A 19,291-nucleotide genomic window follows, 5' to 3' on the forward strand; every position below is an offset into this window, starting at 1 on the left:
ACAATAACGAAAGTGTTAGCTTCTATGAATAATGATGTTTTGGGAATACAGTTTCAAGAGAGGGCTATACTATGTTGCAGTTGAATTCATAATTCCTTGTGACAAATTAACGTATATTGTCAAATATCCGGTGAGTTTACTTTCAGCAGAAAAGTGCATTTGGGCACTGCCCTACAAATCTCGCAACATCCGAAGCCGGGCAAAGACCTCAATCTACTTACCCCATGCATTTTTTCTACAATGAACATGCAAGGGTGTCCTATAAGTTAGTTCCGGCTTCTAGCACTCATGAGAGTGTCAGCATTATGGAAGCGGAAGCTGAAGAAACTGCGACTATTATTAGGAAGTTGGAATGGTGTAGATGGATAAAATCGGTATGAAAGGAAAACCATTGCACGTCTAGATTCTAACATCTGGAGAAACTGCAGAGTGAGGCTAAAAGCTTAACAATGAAGGCAAAAGTTCAGTTACCCTAATGCTGGTAATCAGTTTGGTCGAATTGAAATTCAATATCGGACGGAATAAGGATTTAATTTCCAAGCACAGTGAACCGCTTAGAGCTAGTACTTGCAAACCGAAATTACTTTTTCTAAGAAGATCAGTTTTCAGAATGAGTAAGATCTACATCGTTTGTGTGCATATTAGTTATCAGGCAAGTCTTGTTGTATCAGCAGACCGCACAATTTTGGATTAGTTGACTCTCAACGAGGCCGCACTGGCTACAAAGGGTCTTCCTAGTAAGATAGTGAAATCGGCCCTTGATCCAAATTGGGTTGCTATTGACTCAAAAGGTTACCCTTAAAATAAAACTATCTCAAAAAAAATTTTTGACACCCTACCCCTCCCTTTACCGAATTATCGTATCATTGTGCCCAAAATTAAATATTTTTTTAAAATTTTGGTGGGGGTGGTCCAAAAATTTTGAAAGTTTCACAGATTGTAGATACTATCTAGATGCAAATTTGCATTTTTTCAAAACTATCGATGCCTATTTTCTTTATTTTTTTGCGTGTTGAAAATTTCAAAAAAATTGTAGAAAATTTTTTTGGGGGACACGTTCCTGATTTTTTGTTAAAAAAATTGTTATACCCTTAGGTACAACGTTTATTTATTCGGGACCTGAAAGTGATGGTAACTTTGTCAAAAAGAAATAAAACTGAAAACAAACTTGTTTTTCGAACAGTTTTTCCACCATTTTAGGGCCCCTCAAGGTGAGGGCCTCTTCAAACAATTCTTTGACAAAGTTCACGATTTTCCTTTCTCTTGCGTCTCTTCTGCTTCTGTCATTCTTTGGATGCTTCGATTGTGTCCATTTCGAAACAGAAACACCAAATATATCTCTGCAACAGTGCTTCAACTTCAACCGACTCTTGCAAAGTTACACATACCTCGCGTCGGTTCCTCATATCTATCAGTACTTGCTTCAGTGGCCGCACACAGTGGCGCTCTCTACCGGCAGCACACTCTACCGCGAGCTGTGTGTAACTTTGCTGTGCAAGAGTCGGTTGAAGTGGAAGCACTGTTGCAGAGATATATTTGGTGTTTCTGTTTCGAAATGGACACAATCGAAGCAGCCGAAAAACGACAGAAGCAGAAGGGACGCAAGAGAAAGAAAAATTGTGAACTTCGGCAAAGGATTGTTTGAAGGCGCCCTCACCTTGAGGGCCCTAAAATGGTGGAAAAAACTGCAAAAAACATGTTTGTTTTCAGTTTTATTTCTTTTTGACAATGTTGCCATCACTTTTAGGCCCCGAAAAAATTATATGTTGTACCTAAGGGAATAACATATTTTTTAATCAGAAAACTAGGAACGTGTCCCCCCAAAATTTTTCTACATTTTTTGAAATTTTGAACACGTAAAAAAATAAAGAAAATACGCATCGATAGTTTTGAAAAAAAAACTGCACATTTCATCTAGATAGTATCTACAATCTGTGAAACTTTCACAATTTTTGAACCACTCCCACCAAAATTTTAAAAAATATTCAATTTTGAGCATGTATGATACAATAATTCGGTGAGGGGAGGGGGTACGGGTCAAAAATTTTTTTGAGGTAGTTTTAGGTCTAGGGTAACCTTTCTGCCCAATAGCGACCCAATTTGGATCAAGGGCCGATTTCACTATCTTACCAGGAAAGACCCTTTAGGGGAGAGCCACGACACTATGCAAACATGACTGTAGACTCGTATATGGGCTTAACATCCCGAAATTCAGTCATAGATACCTCTACATAGTTTTTGAGAGTCACCTGTCAGCACATTTCCAGATCAACATCAACAAGCGGTCGCTGACTGCTCCTAGTCATTGGTCGTGAAACAGCCAACTGAAAATCCCTGTCTTCAGAAATTCCTTTCATCTTGTTTCTCCCAGTTAAACTGTCGGATTTGGATTTAGATGAGAGTGTGGAAAAGCCGTCGTAATGGATTTACATCCTCGAGTGATATGACCGAAGCCTGTCAGAATTTCTGCCCTCTATCCTTAACTGACTACTTCAATACTCAGCTTCCAAGCCCGCTGGTGCTGACGCTGACTGCCTCGTCTTGAAGTCTATGTGCCACAGGCTACCTGAATAACTTTTGTGAACTATAAGTGAATGATTTAAAGGCATATTTTTGACATTGGAGTAATCTAGGGAGGTCCTGCCATTAGTATTTGCCGTCAAACCCTTTCGTTGCAGATCTTAATTAGAGAAGACAATTTCCACAATACTCTTAGTAAATGGGGCAATAATTGATCAAAAATATTCAAAAGATGAAATCAAGCTTTCAAGAAAGAACCTTCTTTTTCAACATGGCATTGATACTGCCCATGGAGGAGTTTGCTTGTAGTAGGGAATATTGCCAATATATTACTCTAACATGCACCATGAGGTCAAACTAGACTCCAGCAGTGTTGGCAACGTCATTGCAAGTGGATTGGTGGTCATGGTAAATCTCAAGGTCGAACTTCAATTCGGCTGCCGTGCACAATAACGCTATTAATCTGTTTTCAGGTACAAAGTGAGAACGAAAACAAAGATTTGCAAATAACCATATTAAGTTACATTATTCTCCTTGAATACTGTCAGAAATCTTATAAACATTGTGCAGATAATAAGAACTTTTGGGCTGTGACCTACCTTTTTCACTCTATTAAATTGATGACATTTGTAAATTAGATGCGAACATTTCATATCATAAGAAGTTATTATGTTCTTCAGTGGTTAAAATAATGAAGTTACAGAACTAGAAGTTTTCAAAATTAAAACTTTGAAGTTACAGAAATTCAGAGTAAAGTTACAGAAATTCCAAAATTATTTGAAAGTATTTTACTTTCATTGATAAATCACTTAAAATAGACAATTTTTGAATAATTGCAAATTGCGTTTATTTATCAAAACAGAACTACATTCAAAAATTTAATGTTTTTAAAATTCTTAAACACAAAATATTTGACAGTCAATTATATTAGTAATTTATCAGATATAATATATTTCATTTTGAACCTGAAATTAAGGGCTTTTGGACATTAAAACTTTCTGTGCGTAAAGATTGTCAATATATAGATAAGCTAAAGCAGTTATATATTTTTAATTTCTAAAAAAAAATCATAGTAATTCTTTGATATAGTGAAATGAATACGTACAGTATTAAGATAAATCAATTATAATATTATGTAAAAGAGTATTTTCCTTCATTTTCACTATTATATGTGAGAGTGTTACATGTTACTCATATGTACCATACTAAAGCACTTTCAACAGCCACTGATATAATTTTAGATTTCAAACACGAATAAGTCAGCATAAAATATCCTCTAAAGTTAATACGATAAATTGTGTATAGAAATCTTCAAAGCATGTTTTTTTTTTTTTTTTTTTTTTTTTTTTTGCTAATTAGAATTGAGTGAAAGGCAATATAGTTTATTCTGAGTATACTAAAACAATCTTCACTAAAATTTGTACGAAGTATTAAATACTATCAAATTTACTCATACTAATATTTCTTCATTCAAATTGATCACATGCAAGAAATTAATAATTGCTTCAGATGTATCATAATACTACATAAATCATTGTTTACAAATTAAAATATTGACTCAAATGTACTGACGTTGAAGTATATGTTAATACTATGACATTTTCGATCTTAAAATAATTTAACTACTTCTGAACTGATCATTATTATAATAGTCACTGGGAGAATAAAATACGCTCGTACATCACACTAATTCATATCTGCATAATACTTCATTTGACTATTTCTACATAAACATTTGAACATCCCTTTCCCTCAATAGTGCAATTGCAAAAGTCTTTTAAATATTTCACATCTAAGTTTAAGCAATCACAACAACAGTTACTAATTGAAGGTTGCACTGGACCAGAATATGAGATACTTCGTTCTTCAAGTCCGTGCCATTTGACTCTGTATTTGAAATTAGAGTTGCAGACGGCTTTCAGAAGTTGAATCAGTATGTTCATTTTGTCTTTTCTGGTGGTTTCTATTTTTAACCAAAAAACTCCCCATTCAGGAATCTCTACCAGATTCAGTAAATATCGTGTATCGCACAGTAGTTCAAAAGGATAGCAGAATGATCCATCATACATAAAAGTTTCTCCGTCTACAACTCCTATATTATGAATATTAATTAAATGTTCTTGCATTTTTACACCAGAAACGAAAGCCTTACATGAAAACATAGGGCACTTTTGTAACTGGAAAACACATTTTTTCTCGTGTCCTTTTAGAGTTTGAGCTTCAAGGGTTTCTGTACAACCATCATCTCTGTACTTACAAGGTAACTGAAGTTTCAGCACTATGCTTTCAGCAACCAAATTTCTTGCATCAGACATCCTACCTTTGCACATTGGGCAAGAACGTACATTTGATCTGCATGATTCACAAATGTGATGTCCTCGTTTGCATTGCAGTATCGGTGGTAGAGCTATTTCCAAACATACTGGACACTTCAAAATTTCCCAAATGGTATTTACATCAGCTTTCACTTTGTTAGGGCCACCTACGGATTTCTACAAAGAAATTAATAATTAGAAAGCATACTTTTATAATTAGGAAGTTTTGCAACCTATAGCTTGTGCTACTACACATGCTAGCCACCAGGCAAACAGAGATATGAAAGATAATAGATTTAAATGAGAGGTTTAGGCTACTTTCTGCCTAGGGAACCATGCAAAATTGTAACAAACTACGGACTAAACCCAAGTGTATATGGAATCACTTAAGGTATCTTCATATTCTTAATTTTCCATTCCTGCAATTATTTTACTATTACCGTTTTACGCCCACCGCACTATAAATCCAATTAAGTTAAAGATGAAAGGACAAAATACAGTGGCCTAGTTGAAAAGTAGTATCTCTGGTGTGCGAGACTCTTCAATGTAGTTCTGACATGTGTGTATGTGGTGGCCACCATCTTTTCTGCAGACCGCAGAATGAAATTTTCATACTTTAAGACGCTGCATGGAATATTATACTGAAGCATTTAAGTCATTCTTAAAAACCTCTTGGGATACTATCTGCCTATATGAATTACTCCTCCTTTTAGTATGGTTTGATACAGTTCTCAAACAACTTCCAACACGTATAAATACTTGTAAGCTAGTCTTTTGTTTAAATTTATCATAATGAAATATTTGACATTATTTGTTTAAACGCTAGAGATTTTTAAAGCTACGCTACTACACTCCCTAGTATCTCCCAGTTAGCTAGATTTTTGGGCCCTAAAAGCATAATCGTAAAATAATTATTACACAGTAAAAATTACGGTGTCAGTTTAAACAATGGCTCTTTGTTACTCGAGGTGTTTCAAATTTTGGCAAACATGGTGTTACTCCAACTAAATCACACTTTGAAGTCAAGTGTTAAAATGATAGACTTTACATCAATTACCTGATATGGTGAGGAACCATTTTAGTAACACACCATTGGTGCTGTTTCACCTACAGTTGCCAAACAACTATTTTTACAAAAAAATATTTTCTTCCTTATTAAATGCACATGACATAAATAATACTGCCAAAATTTATCCCTCATAAGTGGTTACGAGGAAGGAAATATAATTAAAGACAAAGAGGAATATCAGATAGCAATACTTCTCATAGTGTCAGAAAATTTCTTACGACCACTAAACTGTTATCGTGACAAAATATATGTTGTTCGTTACTGGTTATGAACGCGAAATATACCGCATAAATAATTGTTCATAGCAAAAAATATTCTCAGTGTCAGTTACTAAATATTTATATCCTCCGAAAACAATGTGCACGCTTAAAATTACAGTATAGGTGTATCTGATACACAGGATTTGGAGGCGGCCGTGATACCTTTATTAAGTTATTGTTCTTAGCAAATGAAAAGTTTCACTTACCACTGATGAATAATATAGTTAATATAGATATAATGGACTGCTTTCACTGTGTTGGTCGGGGTTACTAACAACACATGGCCCAAGTGTAAAAGTGGATATGAAAAGTTACGGGGTGCATATGACGAAGTAGTAGGGGCCCCCGTATATCAGGTCGAGTCAGCAAAAATTTTTGTGACGTCATAGGTCAAAGGTCAATGACCTTGGCTTAGGGTCAATGACCTAGAGGTACTTAGGACCACCTCCTCTAGATTTTGGCAGGGGTACCTTGGTCCAGCCCTAAAATTTGGCAGCGGTGCATAGGACCACCACCCCTTAAATTTTGGAAATTGCCAAATCTAAAAATTTGGTGTGGTAGCCTAAGACCAGGGTATATACCTCCATTAGTGTTGGGGTCCATCTCGTTCCCTTTCATAGGTAAAAAATTGCCAAAATGTTAAATTTAGTTTTCTTTGACCTAATTTAACCCCTTTAATGAGGTGTTATTACCCTATATAGTTATATGGGCGTACACAGGGGTCCATTCCTTTTCATAAGACCTCATCAAGGGTAAATATCTTGCTCGTAAAATAATATTCCTATCATTTTCAAGCTTCACTACGATTCTTAATCCCAACTTTGATGGAATCACTTGGCTAGCTAATATTCTATAAGGTTTATTCTGCTGTAAATTAGTAATCTTGGTAAATGATTTCATCACATCACGTGACAGTGCAGCGTAATAAAATGACCCATTTCAATGATTTGCGTTTTTTCATTTCAAGTACAACCCCATGTTCTGACGTGTATTATTGCATCATGATAAACAATGTTGCCAGATGTGTGTGTTCTAAACAGTTACGAAACGGTTCTTTACTAATGAGTGCACAAATTTAAAAAAAAATTCAATCAAAATTTTTCAAACAAACATTTCAAACAAAAAGTTTACAAAGATTTCAAACAAAGAATTGAAACAAAATTTTGAAACAAAAATTTTTAAACAAAAAAATTCGAACAAAAGTCTTTAAACTAAAAATTTGGAAACCAAAAATTTCAAACAAATTTTCAAACAAAAATTTCAAACCAAAAATGTTGAAAGAAATTAAAAATTTCAAACAAAATTTTACGTTTCACGGTAAACTGTCAAACTTTATCCGGTATTTAACTATTCGATTAACAAATAAACGATTTTGATAATATTTATCGGTGAGTGCAAGATGTTGAACAAAAATGTTCAAACCAAGATTTTTAAACAGTAATGGATAAATGATAAACAAAACTTAAAACTGAATGCAGCAAAGATTCGAAAATCATCAACCAATCAGATTGCGTGAAAGATAGATAACCAGATTGCATGAAATATAATGATCATCCAATCAAATTGCATAAACAATGCAGTGCAGTGTAATAAAATGACCCATTTCAATGATTTGTGTTTTTTCATTTCAAGTACAACCCCAGGTTCTGACGTGTACTATTGCATCATGATAAACAATGTTGCCAGATGTTTGTTTTAAGCAGTTACGAAACGGTTCTTTACCAATAAGTGCACAAATTAAAAAAAAATGCAACCAAAATTTTCCAAACAAAAATTTCAAACGAAAATTTTACAAATAAAAAATTTTCAAACAAAAAATTGAAAAATTTTGAAACGTTTACCGAATTTTGTTATTTGATAATTCCCAAATTTAAGGAATGGTTCTATGTACCCCAACAAAATTTAAAAGGGAACATAAAATATAAAGGTAATAAACCTCTGTACATACCCATATAACGTGCTAAATCCTTATCAAAGGGAATAAATTGAGTCAATCGAAACACGTGGCCATACTAATTTCTGGTAATTTTTACCCATGAAACCGAACGATTTTTATAATGGTATATATTAAGAACCTATATTATTATACCAAATTGGGCAATTTCCTAATTTTAAGGGTGAGCCAATGTACCTCTACCAAATTTCAAGATGTTCTCATGCCTTATAGAAGAAAATAAACCCCTGAACACATTCGTATGTTCATATAAGGTAATAAAACCGCATCAAAGGGGGGTCAATAACCTCCGAAATTTGAATTTTTAACATTTTTATCCATAAAAGGGAACAAAAATGGACCATCCAAATTTATACTAATACATATTAGGGTCCTATAGTACTATATTAAATGTTTACATTTGGCAATTTTCAAAATTTAAGGTGGGGGGAACTCCTTCAAATTTTTTAACGGATGCACCAATGTATCTATATCTTAAGAAATAGAGTAGACCCCTATACATACCCGATATAAGGTAATAAGACCTCATCAAATGAAATAAAATGGGTCAATATAACCTCCCAAATTTGATTTTTGGTAAATCTTTACCCATGAAAGGGAATGTGATGGATCACCCAAATTTATAGTGATACATATTGATGTCCTATACTATAATACCAAATGCTTATATTAAACAATTTCCAAAATTTAAGGGATGGGTCAAGGTACCCCTCCCAAAAATTTAAAGAGTTGCATCAATATACCCATGCCTTATAATAGTAAATGAACCCGTGTGTACGCCCATATAACCATATAAGGTAATTGAACCTCATCCAAGGGGATAAAATGGGCCTAAAACCTAACACGTGGTACAACGTATTACTTACGTTTATATTTTGGCAATTTTGTACCCCTAAATGGGAACGAGGTGGACCACCCAAATTTATAATAATATATATTAGGGTCCTATGATACCAAATGTTTAAATTGGGCAATTTCCAAAATTTAAGGGGTGGGCCAATGTACCCCTTTCAAACATTAAAGGGGTGCATCAATGTACCTGTGTTTTGTGATAGGGAATGGACACCTATACATGACCATATAACTATATAGGGTAATAACACCTCATCAAAGGGTTTAAATTAGGTAAAAAAAAAAAAACAAACGAAATTTAACATTTTGGCAAGTTTTTTACCCATGAAAGGGAACGAGATGGACCCCCAATACTAATAGAGGTGCATACTCTGGTCTTAGGCTATCATACCAAATTTTTAGCTTGGCAATTTCCAAAATTTAAGGGGTGGTGGTCCTATGTACCCCTGCCAAATTTTAGGGGGTGAACCAAGGTACCCCTGCCAAAATCTAGAGGGGATGGTCCTAAGTATCCCTAGGTCATTCACCTTGGGCCAAGGTCATTGACCTTTGACTTATGACGTCACAAAATTTTTTGCTGACTAGATATACGGGGGCCCCTACTACTGACGACATGCCGTCCCCCTTGCCTGTCTTTGCTCATTGTAAATTTTAGGAAGTGGGGGGACGCCATACATATTTTTTTGCAAGTGGGGGAACGACGTCCCCCATTCCCCCTCTTTTACCCTCTGGTATAGACAGAAAGATCATCAGGGTGTTCTTCCTACTTCGTGCTCCTTTGTTCATTCACCTATTTCTATAAACACCGCCATGGTGTTATTTTCACATCACTCAATATATAATGTGTCAAACCATTAACACCAGACCTGTGTTACCTGTAATATTGGACCTTCGGTTCTATAACACGTTAAAGAGGTAGTCAATGCTGGACTCACTGGTAAGTTTTAACATTCAGGTGTCTCATCATTTTGTTTTTCTGTGTAGGATAGACAATTATGAAGGAAGTTTTAAGCCAGTGATTCCAAAACAATTTACACTGAAAGTATCCTTAATTTGTCTTGATTTTCCACGCTACTCATTCAAATTATAGACCTAAAATTATCTAAACTCTGTCATTTCGCTGCGGCGCTATAACAATGCCGTGGTGAACTGTTTCATGACTATAATCTTAACGTATTTTAGCTGAGGTTAATTGTCCTGTTATGTATATTATCTATAATCTAGATTTCAAAGATAAAAAGATATAGAAAAGATCTTGTAATTTTAGAGTTGTCTGTGCATCTCATAATTGAATTTGATTCTTGTCCCAGCGTGGGTCGCAAGCCTTGGAAATAAGTCTCATTGTTCATAAAGTCAGTATCCCACAACGGTGTAAAGCAAAGATCAATCACTCAATTATCAACAGGGTCAGTCTTAAGCTAACTTGACCAATTGCTTCATATAGGAGCTCACACTAAAGTGTAATATACTTTTGACTTGTCATATACATACATTACGATATACTGTACATGTTAAATTTTTTATTGACAACGGCAGTGATTACTATAATTTAATAACGCATTTTTTTTGGACACTAGACAATCACGGTAGTTTCTAAACGATTTCCTGAAGTGAATAGTTTCTTAAGCTAATAAGTAAGGCTCAGATTACTATGGTAGTCATATTTTGATGCAGGCATTCTGACATGTCTAAATACACACATTTATGCCTCTTGAACACGAAAATACGATTTATGTTGGCAATTTAAATGCATGTTTAAATCACAACTTAAGATCATACAACTTCTGTCCAGAAAGTTCGGTGCATGTGTGTATATTTCGAATTGAGTATTATCTGAAATAGCTGTTTCTGTCCTTCGAAATAATCTCCATTGATGGTAATGCACTTCTAGGAACGGCTGAACAAGTCCTGAAGCTCTTGGCGCACTCGTCTTTAGGAATGGCCTTCAGCTGGATCGTAATATTACGTTGTATGTCCGAAATGTCCGAAAACCTCTAGCCTTTGAAGACAATTCAATTTTGGGAAGAAAAATTCCGTGGGGAAGGTCCAGTAGCCTTGCTTGGCGTACCGGGGACGTAATTCGTTTGTTACTTTGCAGCAAACGTTTCAGTATTTCCACATACGTAGCGGCATTTAACGTGGTGCCCGGAGGGAGGAATTCTTTACGGATGAGACCCTCGAATCTAAGACTACGACGAGCATTGCCTTGATGCGGAATCTCTCACTTCCCATCTTCTTGCTTTTCAGCGACCCTGGACTGTCACTACATACTTTGACCTTTGCCTTTGGGGTCGTACCTCAGTCATCAGATCTTGTCATCAGTAACGATGGTTTTCAGGAAATTTGAGTCTCGGTCCACCATGTCAATGAGGTCTTCACAAGCATCGAGTCGAAGTTGTATTTGTTCCGGCGTCAAAATAGGCACGAGTCAGGAGCAAAGCTTCGGTTTACCGAAATCCTAGATCATTATGATGACGACCAGTTTCCACTTCATCCGCTATCATTTGCACAGTCACACGACTATCCTGGGCCAAAAGCCCTTAACTTTCTGTACGTTGACCAGGCTGTGTGCAGTTGCAGACCGGCTATTTGGGGGAGAGCATTTTCCACGGTATTCTGTCCTTCTCGGAAATGTTTAAACCAGTCACACACTTCAAGGTGTCAGCACGTTCTTCGTAAACTGTTGTCAGTATTTCATGAGTCTCTTTCGCCGATTTTCCAAGTTTGAAACAGAAAGCATATTCGTTCGCTGCTCAATTTTGGTATCCATTTTTGGTTTAGTCCATAGGCGGCGCCAGGATTTTGGTAATGTGGGTGCAGGCTAGGGTAGGACAACATATCTTAACATTGTTGCCAGAACGCTCTGCACTATTAAGCCATAAAATCTCAAAAATAATCCCTAAGTTTTACTTTTAAAAAAAACTAGAAAAACACTGTATGATAGCACGTAATTTATGAGAGATTTAAGAAGTCACTCACTTATTTTCTCTAATGACGAATGATGTTTATGCCACGTTTCATGGATATACATCCAGTGGTACAGAAACCATCTTCCACACTGTATTTCCAGTTCGTTGGCAACACTGACCAAATGGGCATGTCTGGGTGCAAAGTGATATTACCAAACCGTTGCTGTAGTGACATTCTAGCAATGAGTCAAAAAGGAACATAAGCTCAGTTGCTTGCGCGTGATGCATCGTAACATTCATTTTTATTCTATCGAATATGCCATACATAGGGTCACAAACACCAACAAACCGGGTTCTTATAGGGTCAACTTGCGGTGAAACTGTTTCTTACTTCTCATGGCAAGAGCTTGCAGACGATATATAGGTTTTCCCCAGGTACTTGGTCCGGGTATGGTATCGTCTCTAGTCAAATATATCCAAACATAGGAAACAAGAAATATACAAAATAGAAAGGATTAATGTAGGAAATCTGAAAATCGAAGTTAATGTGAGTACAGCTGCACCCACTGTGATGCCGCCTATGGTTTAGCCCGCGCGCACTACACTTTCACTCTACAATATACTGTTTCACAGCCTCCTATATATGTACCATAGAGAAGGCTGTTTACTGTTTACATAAGGTAAACATACTTACAGCGTCGCCGCTCGGGAACTTACTCAGACGTGTCTTAATTTGTGATGGGTAAATTCCCGGGAAAATATTTTTTCGGGAATATTCCCAGGGAAAATTCCCGGGAAGATTCCCAAAAATGGGAATATTCCGGGAATTTATATATAAACGAAAGAAACTTGTATCTATTACTATATTGATTTAAAAATTAAATTCCTTTTTTTTAATCACGGTATATTTATTTCTGTTGTCTCCAGAGGATTATTTAAAACGCATATTCTGAACGGTATTATGTTATTTTATTATATTTAGAGAGTACACACGAATGTATATTTACTTACAATATGTTTTATGCGAGTAAACATTTGATGTAGGAAGTCCACATACTTTTACAACGCTAAACAGTTTAAAATTATACGTAAGTGGATTTTCTAAACTTGACCCTACTACTGATATAATAAATATATTAAATTTTTAAATGTTATAACCAAATTAAGTTAGGTAACTGCCGAACACACATGTCTCACCATTTAAATCAACATCCGCCCATACATATTTATGTCCACAATGTTTGCAAGATATTGATTTATCTTTAGAATTTTGCACGTAACATTGCCACATACGAACTTCCTTCCTACCCATATTTCGAAATTTCATGCGTTAATTTACATGTAAGAGAAGCCTATTCAGAAGCTCTGCGTCAGAGACATCAGACAGATAACGTCTATTACTAACGGTGATTCGGGGTGTATTGATAGTACTTCAACTCTACTTCTACAGAATTTCTAGATTACTTTACTTCCTTTCCTTTTCATTTATAAATTAGTATTTTGCTACTTTATAGTACAAATGGAAATGGAAATTTAAAAATCATATTATTAACTATTATAAAAAGTATAGTCAACGAATTTAAATATTTTAACCTCCAAATTATTTAAAACTTAGTAGTAAATGATAATAAATGAAAATTGAGTAATTAGTCATATAGTTCTTATAATTTAGAAAATAAAGTTAAAAATTAAAATAAATTTCTTCCCGGGAATTTATATGCCACCCGGAAATATTACCAATTTTTATTTTCCTTCCCACCAGGAATATTACCACTGCCCATCACTAGTCTTAATCTGTCTGGCGCGGGATGTAGCGGTGGCATACACAACCGTGAACAGTGTGGCGTCATTTACCGAACTTTCCGGACAGAGATATTTCAGCCTGAAGTGATATAAAATGCATACGTTTGGTCTATTTCAGGCGAGATCCACTTATTTCTCATAAATAACTGCCAATATTGTCAACAAAGTTATTTAGAACTTTTCTAGAGATATATATTTGGCCTTGTGTAACTTAGAGGAATACTGTACAGTGTGAGGAGCAGAGGTTCTTGACCTGGAGTAGCACCAACCAATTTAGATAAAAGAAAAAAAATCACGACCTGTCTGTCTCTTTTTACCACTTCTGAAATGATACCTGAAACCCAGTTTCTTTGTTGGATATTAGTGAAAATATTTCCATCCACATCCAGTTTAGATTTTAAATAGACCGAAGATGAATGTACTATTACGAAATTACTGGTAATCCACTTGAATAATCGAGATACCATCCTGAGAGAAAATTTAACCTTGGAAAACTGAAATCACTAGTTCTTAGGACTTTTTACAATGAGCGCAAGAATATTTTTCGATTTGCTAATATGCTACAGCAGTTCTTAAGTATTGGAAACGTTTGTTGAACCTCTGTACATTTTTGTCCCATAGCAACTTTCCCATATGAGCTGGCAATTTGAATTAGGAGTAAAATGATATCATGCAGCAGAAATTCCAAACGTCTTTTTGATGAAGGAATAGCTCAGATTATTTTCAAAGTGAGAATAGTGATTATAATGAATCTTTTGGTGATGATTTTAGCTTGTCAATCAATACTTCCATTAAGTCTGGAGAGTCTTTCCATGATAAAGGAGTAACTGGTCGACAGTTTTTTGGAAGACATTTTGCGTTCAAGGGAAATGCTGATGTGAAAATGCAGGTAAATTATTTCGGTGACCCAATGTACATTTCTAAAAAGTTTTATGACAATGAATTATGTGAATTCATTAGAAAAATCTATATGCTCGGCATAAAATGGACGGAAAAATTTCATCTAGAAAAGGAAAGAAATCCTCTGATAAGGATTGCGTAGATTCAACAGCTAATGAACTAAAAATATTTCTTGCTTTATTTTGCAAGGTATAATCGGGAAACAAATCGCATGTATTTTTCACAAAAGTCAGTCCTTGAAACGCTAGTATTTGGTAAAATTATGTCGCCGAACAACTCTCTTTTGCTGGATGAGTTAAACTTCAGTAACCAAATGAAAAATGAAGCCAATACTAGTTCTATAAAAATCTTACTTTTACTGACAAATCTGGCTCAAAAGTTTAAAACGTTGTGTGTTTCAGAATATTGTATTGTAGTTGAAGCTCTGCATTTATGAAAAGGTGGTGGTGGTTATCATGGAAAAAAACATTCCAATCAAGAGATCACGATTTAGTATAAATCAAACTGTGTGAATCCAAGTTCCCTTCAGACCCTCAGTTTGAGGAGGTGACTTGCAAATAATGTTGAAATGCCAATGATAACGTTTATTTCATCTTGACATTGCGACCACATGTCAAATAATTAAATATAAATATAGTCTGGACATATCTGTAATACATTTTTATTTAATTTTCACCATCGAAGGCAACATTCTTAATCATTAGGTTGTCATAATACAGGTAAGATTAACGATATGAAATTTTAGATTTTTTTTTTAATATGGCAATATCAAACTCAAAATTTGATGGCTCATAACTCAGCAACCAGAAAACTCAACAGGATAATATTTCACAATCTTGTATAGAGATCAAGGTCCACCACAATGCACAGTTTAATTCATATCACATGAATTTTGAATTTTTTTCGAAACTATGATCAAGTTAAGTCCCAAATTTCATGTTCAACAGCTTGGAAGCTAAAAGCCCGCATACCATAGTATTTCAAAACAAATATAGCATGTCAAGTTTAATCTAGATTAGATTAGTTCGATTGAACTCATACAATATAAAATGCCCTCGATTTTCAAGATAATCAAATGAAGTATGATAAAAAGGCTTAAGATTGTCTGTCTAAATAATTAGGCTTGTTTAAATTTATTTTCCTGTTTTTATAATAATAATAATAATAATAATAATAATAATAATAATAATAATAATAATAATAATAATGTACTCTTACACAGTCTAATGAGCACGCGTGTCAATAGCAGAAAGGTTCGAGTACTAGTGCTACCATGGTAGTACTACCAGTGCTACCATAAAATATTTGGTTGATTTTGTGTTCAGGGAGTTGAAGACTACTTCATTTAAAAGCAGACCGATTTAGTTTAGAAATCGCGATATGATCGATCTGCTGATCAAACATTATTTCACCAAAAGTTTTCTGTAGGACACTGGATAATCTCTCTAGGCTGTAATGCCAAGCAATTTAGATTTTGAAACTTATTTTATGAGAAACATGTGTCGGTCACTGGTCTTCTCGTAACCCCCGCTTAAACACCTCAACAATCTGTGTTTCACTGAAAGAGATTATCCAAAGTGTGAAGGGTCCCTGGTTCGATCCAAGAAAAATGAAATGAAATCTAAGTTTAACGTCCCACGGTTATGCCGGTTAGACTAAAGGAGACTGTGATGATGAGATGACTGAAATGGTGGAATGAAGAAAGTGGGAGGAAACGGGAGAGTTCCGAGAAAACCCACGAGCACGGTGTTTGTCCACCACAAAGTCCACACGGCGCGAGCTGGGATCGAACCAGGGACCCCAAGCACCGGAGGTGAACGCTCTACCACTGAGCCACCGCGCCCCCTGGTTCCACCCAAGGCCGAACTCACTTGTAGTGGACATCTTGTTTACGTGATTTTGCGACACTTTTCCATTTCCTTCCACCATCTTTCCTCTAAACTTAGTATCGTCCTTTAATCTACAAAGGATAAATATGTGGCGGTAAAGATTTTATTTCATTATTTTGTAGCTTCACTTCTTACGAGAGAGTATCTAAGGGAAAAGCAGACATTACATTAACAAATGCAGAATTGATCTTTCATGACGCTACACGTAAATTCTAAAAGTCCGTAAAATTTATTCCACAAGGAAAATTGTCCAACGTAAAATAAATCCTTACAAGCAAATAAAAATATGAGAGAAGTGCATACATATTCTGCTTACATATATAATCTATACTCGCAGAAAACAAAACTTTCATAATGAGCTTTAAAAAAATCATTGGAGACAATCTTCTAACTTTTATTCGAAGAAGGTAGAATTTTGCAGACATTTAAGATAGCATGTGCTATCATAAATACAAAATGTATATAACCATCATCTCCAACACTGGTAAATGAAAGACTTTTATAATACTATGTCATATCTGTCTAAGGAGAGAATCTTATATGAATGATTGGAATGTAAAATCAAAATAGCAGTAAGTGATACTAGTCCAATCTTGATATGTGAAACCAAAAGTATCAGGTTCAAACTCAGGTGCTCTTAGAATTTTCTTTCATAAAATAATAATCTGCGATAAATTTCATTACAACTTAATAGAACAGACCTTATTTTAATTACTTGTGAAGATACATTTGCACGAAGGCTCTTAGAAACAAAACAATATGATGCTAAGACTAGCCAGCATGACAAAAATGTGCTTCCTCTAATACGTTCACAAACTGTAAAAGATCAAAGATTTTTACAAGTTAATAAAATAATCCATTCCTATTGGTCTTGTAAAATTGAAAATCCGATTTCACGTCTGGCGAGAAACCACCCTCCCTAATACAATCAACAGATGGACTGAAATCATACGTGCTAAATCACAAATTCCGTACATCACAAAAACTGTTGTGCTGCACAGTCAGACAGGGGTAGTGCATTGCTGACAAGCGTCGTAGAAAGGTTCAGCATGGAGAACGTACAATTACTAGTAGTTTTACTTCAATAGTTCAAACTTCGACAGTCTGCACATCTACCTGCAAGAAAGCTCAAGGATGAATCTAGGCCAGGGAACTCCTGAGGAACCATGAAAACAGATGTTCAAATAAATATTCATTCAATTGAACACGAACTAGGCATACACCATATAAGTGTTGATATGTGCAACCGATATAAAAAGTTGGACTCTTGCTACATTAGTTGACAGGGTAAGTGGAGGATCACCGCCGTCTGAAGGAGTGTAATTCTCTGAGTGTCAAATAACCGGGAAGGTTGCTTGTATTCCTTTGTTACTTCCAGTTAGAAATGAGCCTGTTATGACAATCGTAAACTACCAGGGCAAGTTTTGGATCGTAATCAACATCTAGGATACTTTTCAAAAACTGTTTCTACATCCGCAGAAAGTTTCCTTGCTACCATCGTGATTATGTTAGCATCATATCTTTCTCAGTTGAGATGAAATGATCGTTACAATGTTGAATTCTGTCAAAAGCATCTTACCGCAAGCTTCCAGCAATGGTGTTCAATACATGATATTCTAATGTTTTCTTCAATGCATACCCTATAAAAGAATGGTGCAGACTGTTCATGATCTTCTGTATGAAACCACTCCTCACACACCCTATTTCCCTGACATCTTTCTCACATTACCATCTTCTCCTGGCACAGAAGACTTGGGTTCGTTCTTGGCGGAGCTCTTGTGACTCGGGTTCGATGTTAATCTGTGACTCTATGTGTCATATTGCCTTGCTGTTAAGAGGGATGCTAAACTCCAATCCAACCAATCACCTCTTTAGGTATCTCCATTACTTGTTGGCAGAGACTGTCTTATGTCCGGCAAGTGCAACGTGAGGTTATCTTCTTTACACATTACTTCTATCATCGGGAGTCTAATTATAGGTTGAACGATGTCTTAAGTGTGTTGCTTTAATTTGAGACTATTCACTAACCTGATACGATTATTGTAGTTTTCACTTTTTCCATCCTCGAAAGTGACATGTAGTTGGACATTTTAGTCGCACCAATCCAATATTAATAACTTGTTTTCCATACCTTGGTTCCATTTTTATTTTTCGTTTGATTAGTTTCGTTGGGTTCATTTGGCACCTTTTTATGAGCTGATACCTTAACGCTCGATCAAAATATATTAGCTCCCACCGGGAATCGTACTCTCGATCATACCTTAGCCGCTTGGCCACAACCAAGAGTCACATGAGATTTTTAGTTTTGATTTCTTTAGGGATATTGCAACTATGTATATCTTTAAAAAAACATTTAAAAGAATATGTACCGATTAAGTTTGTAATCCGTATCAAGAAATTTAACGAATATTGTTAGTATGTTATCACGCATTAAAAAAAAGTTGCTTACGCCATTTTGATGTAGCCTTTTAATATCAGTATTCAACTCTGTTATCTGTTTTAGAATAATATAGTTCTGATCCATACTTATGCTATGCTTTAGAAACACTCATATTTTATGCATCTAAACTTATGTAGAATTTATTATTAAATAATCATTCTTTTCTCCATAACCAAACTTGTGATTGTGATCGCACTCTCTGCACAATATGTTTTACCAAAGAAACATTTTTTAAAAATATTTTAACCAGAATAATTTGCCATCGGTCGGTTTGAAAATTACAATAACGTTATATTCATAAACTATATATTACATTTAGTATTAAAACTCCAAACGATCTGAATGGTGCGTCTGTGTTTGTGCTTCACTCTTTCTCTTTC

At 35.2% G+C, this 19,291-nt stretch overlaps 1 protein-coding gene across 4 annotated transcripts in view; it reads right to left on the reverse strand.

Annotated features, from left to right (window-relative positions):
- Positions 1-3,342: 3,342 nt before the first annotated feature.
- Positions 3,343-19,291, reverse strand: part of LOC145680941 (E3 ubiquitin-protein ligase sina-like) — a 63,021-nt gene continuing 47,072 nt past the window's right edge. For all 4 annotated transcript variants that reach the window (XM_081752144.1, XM_081752145.1, XM_081752146.1 and 1 more), the window contains exon 3: positions 3,343-5,012. In XM_081752144.1, coding sequence (XP_081608270.1) covers positions 4,230-5,012 — 783 coding nt within the window. In that variant the 3' untranslated portion in view covers positions 3,343-4,229. The remainder of the gene's footprint in view (positions 5,013-19,291) is intronic.

Source organism: Thermobia domestica, chromosome 3 (assembly GCF_964235325.1).
Source record: "Thermobia domestica chromosome 3, izTheDome1.hap1.1, whole genome shotgun sequence".
Lineage (NCBI taxonomy): Eukaryota > Metazoa > Arthropoda > Insecta > Zygentoma > Lepismatidae > Thermobia > Thermobia domestica.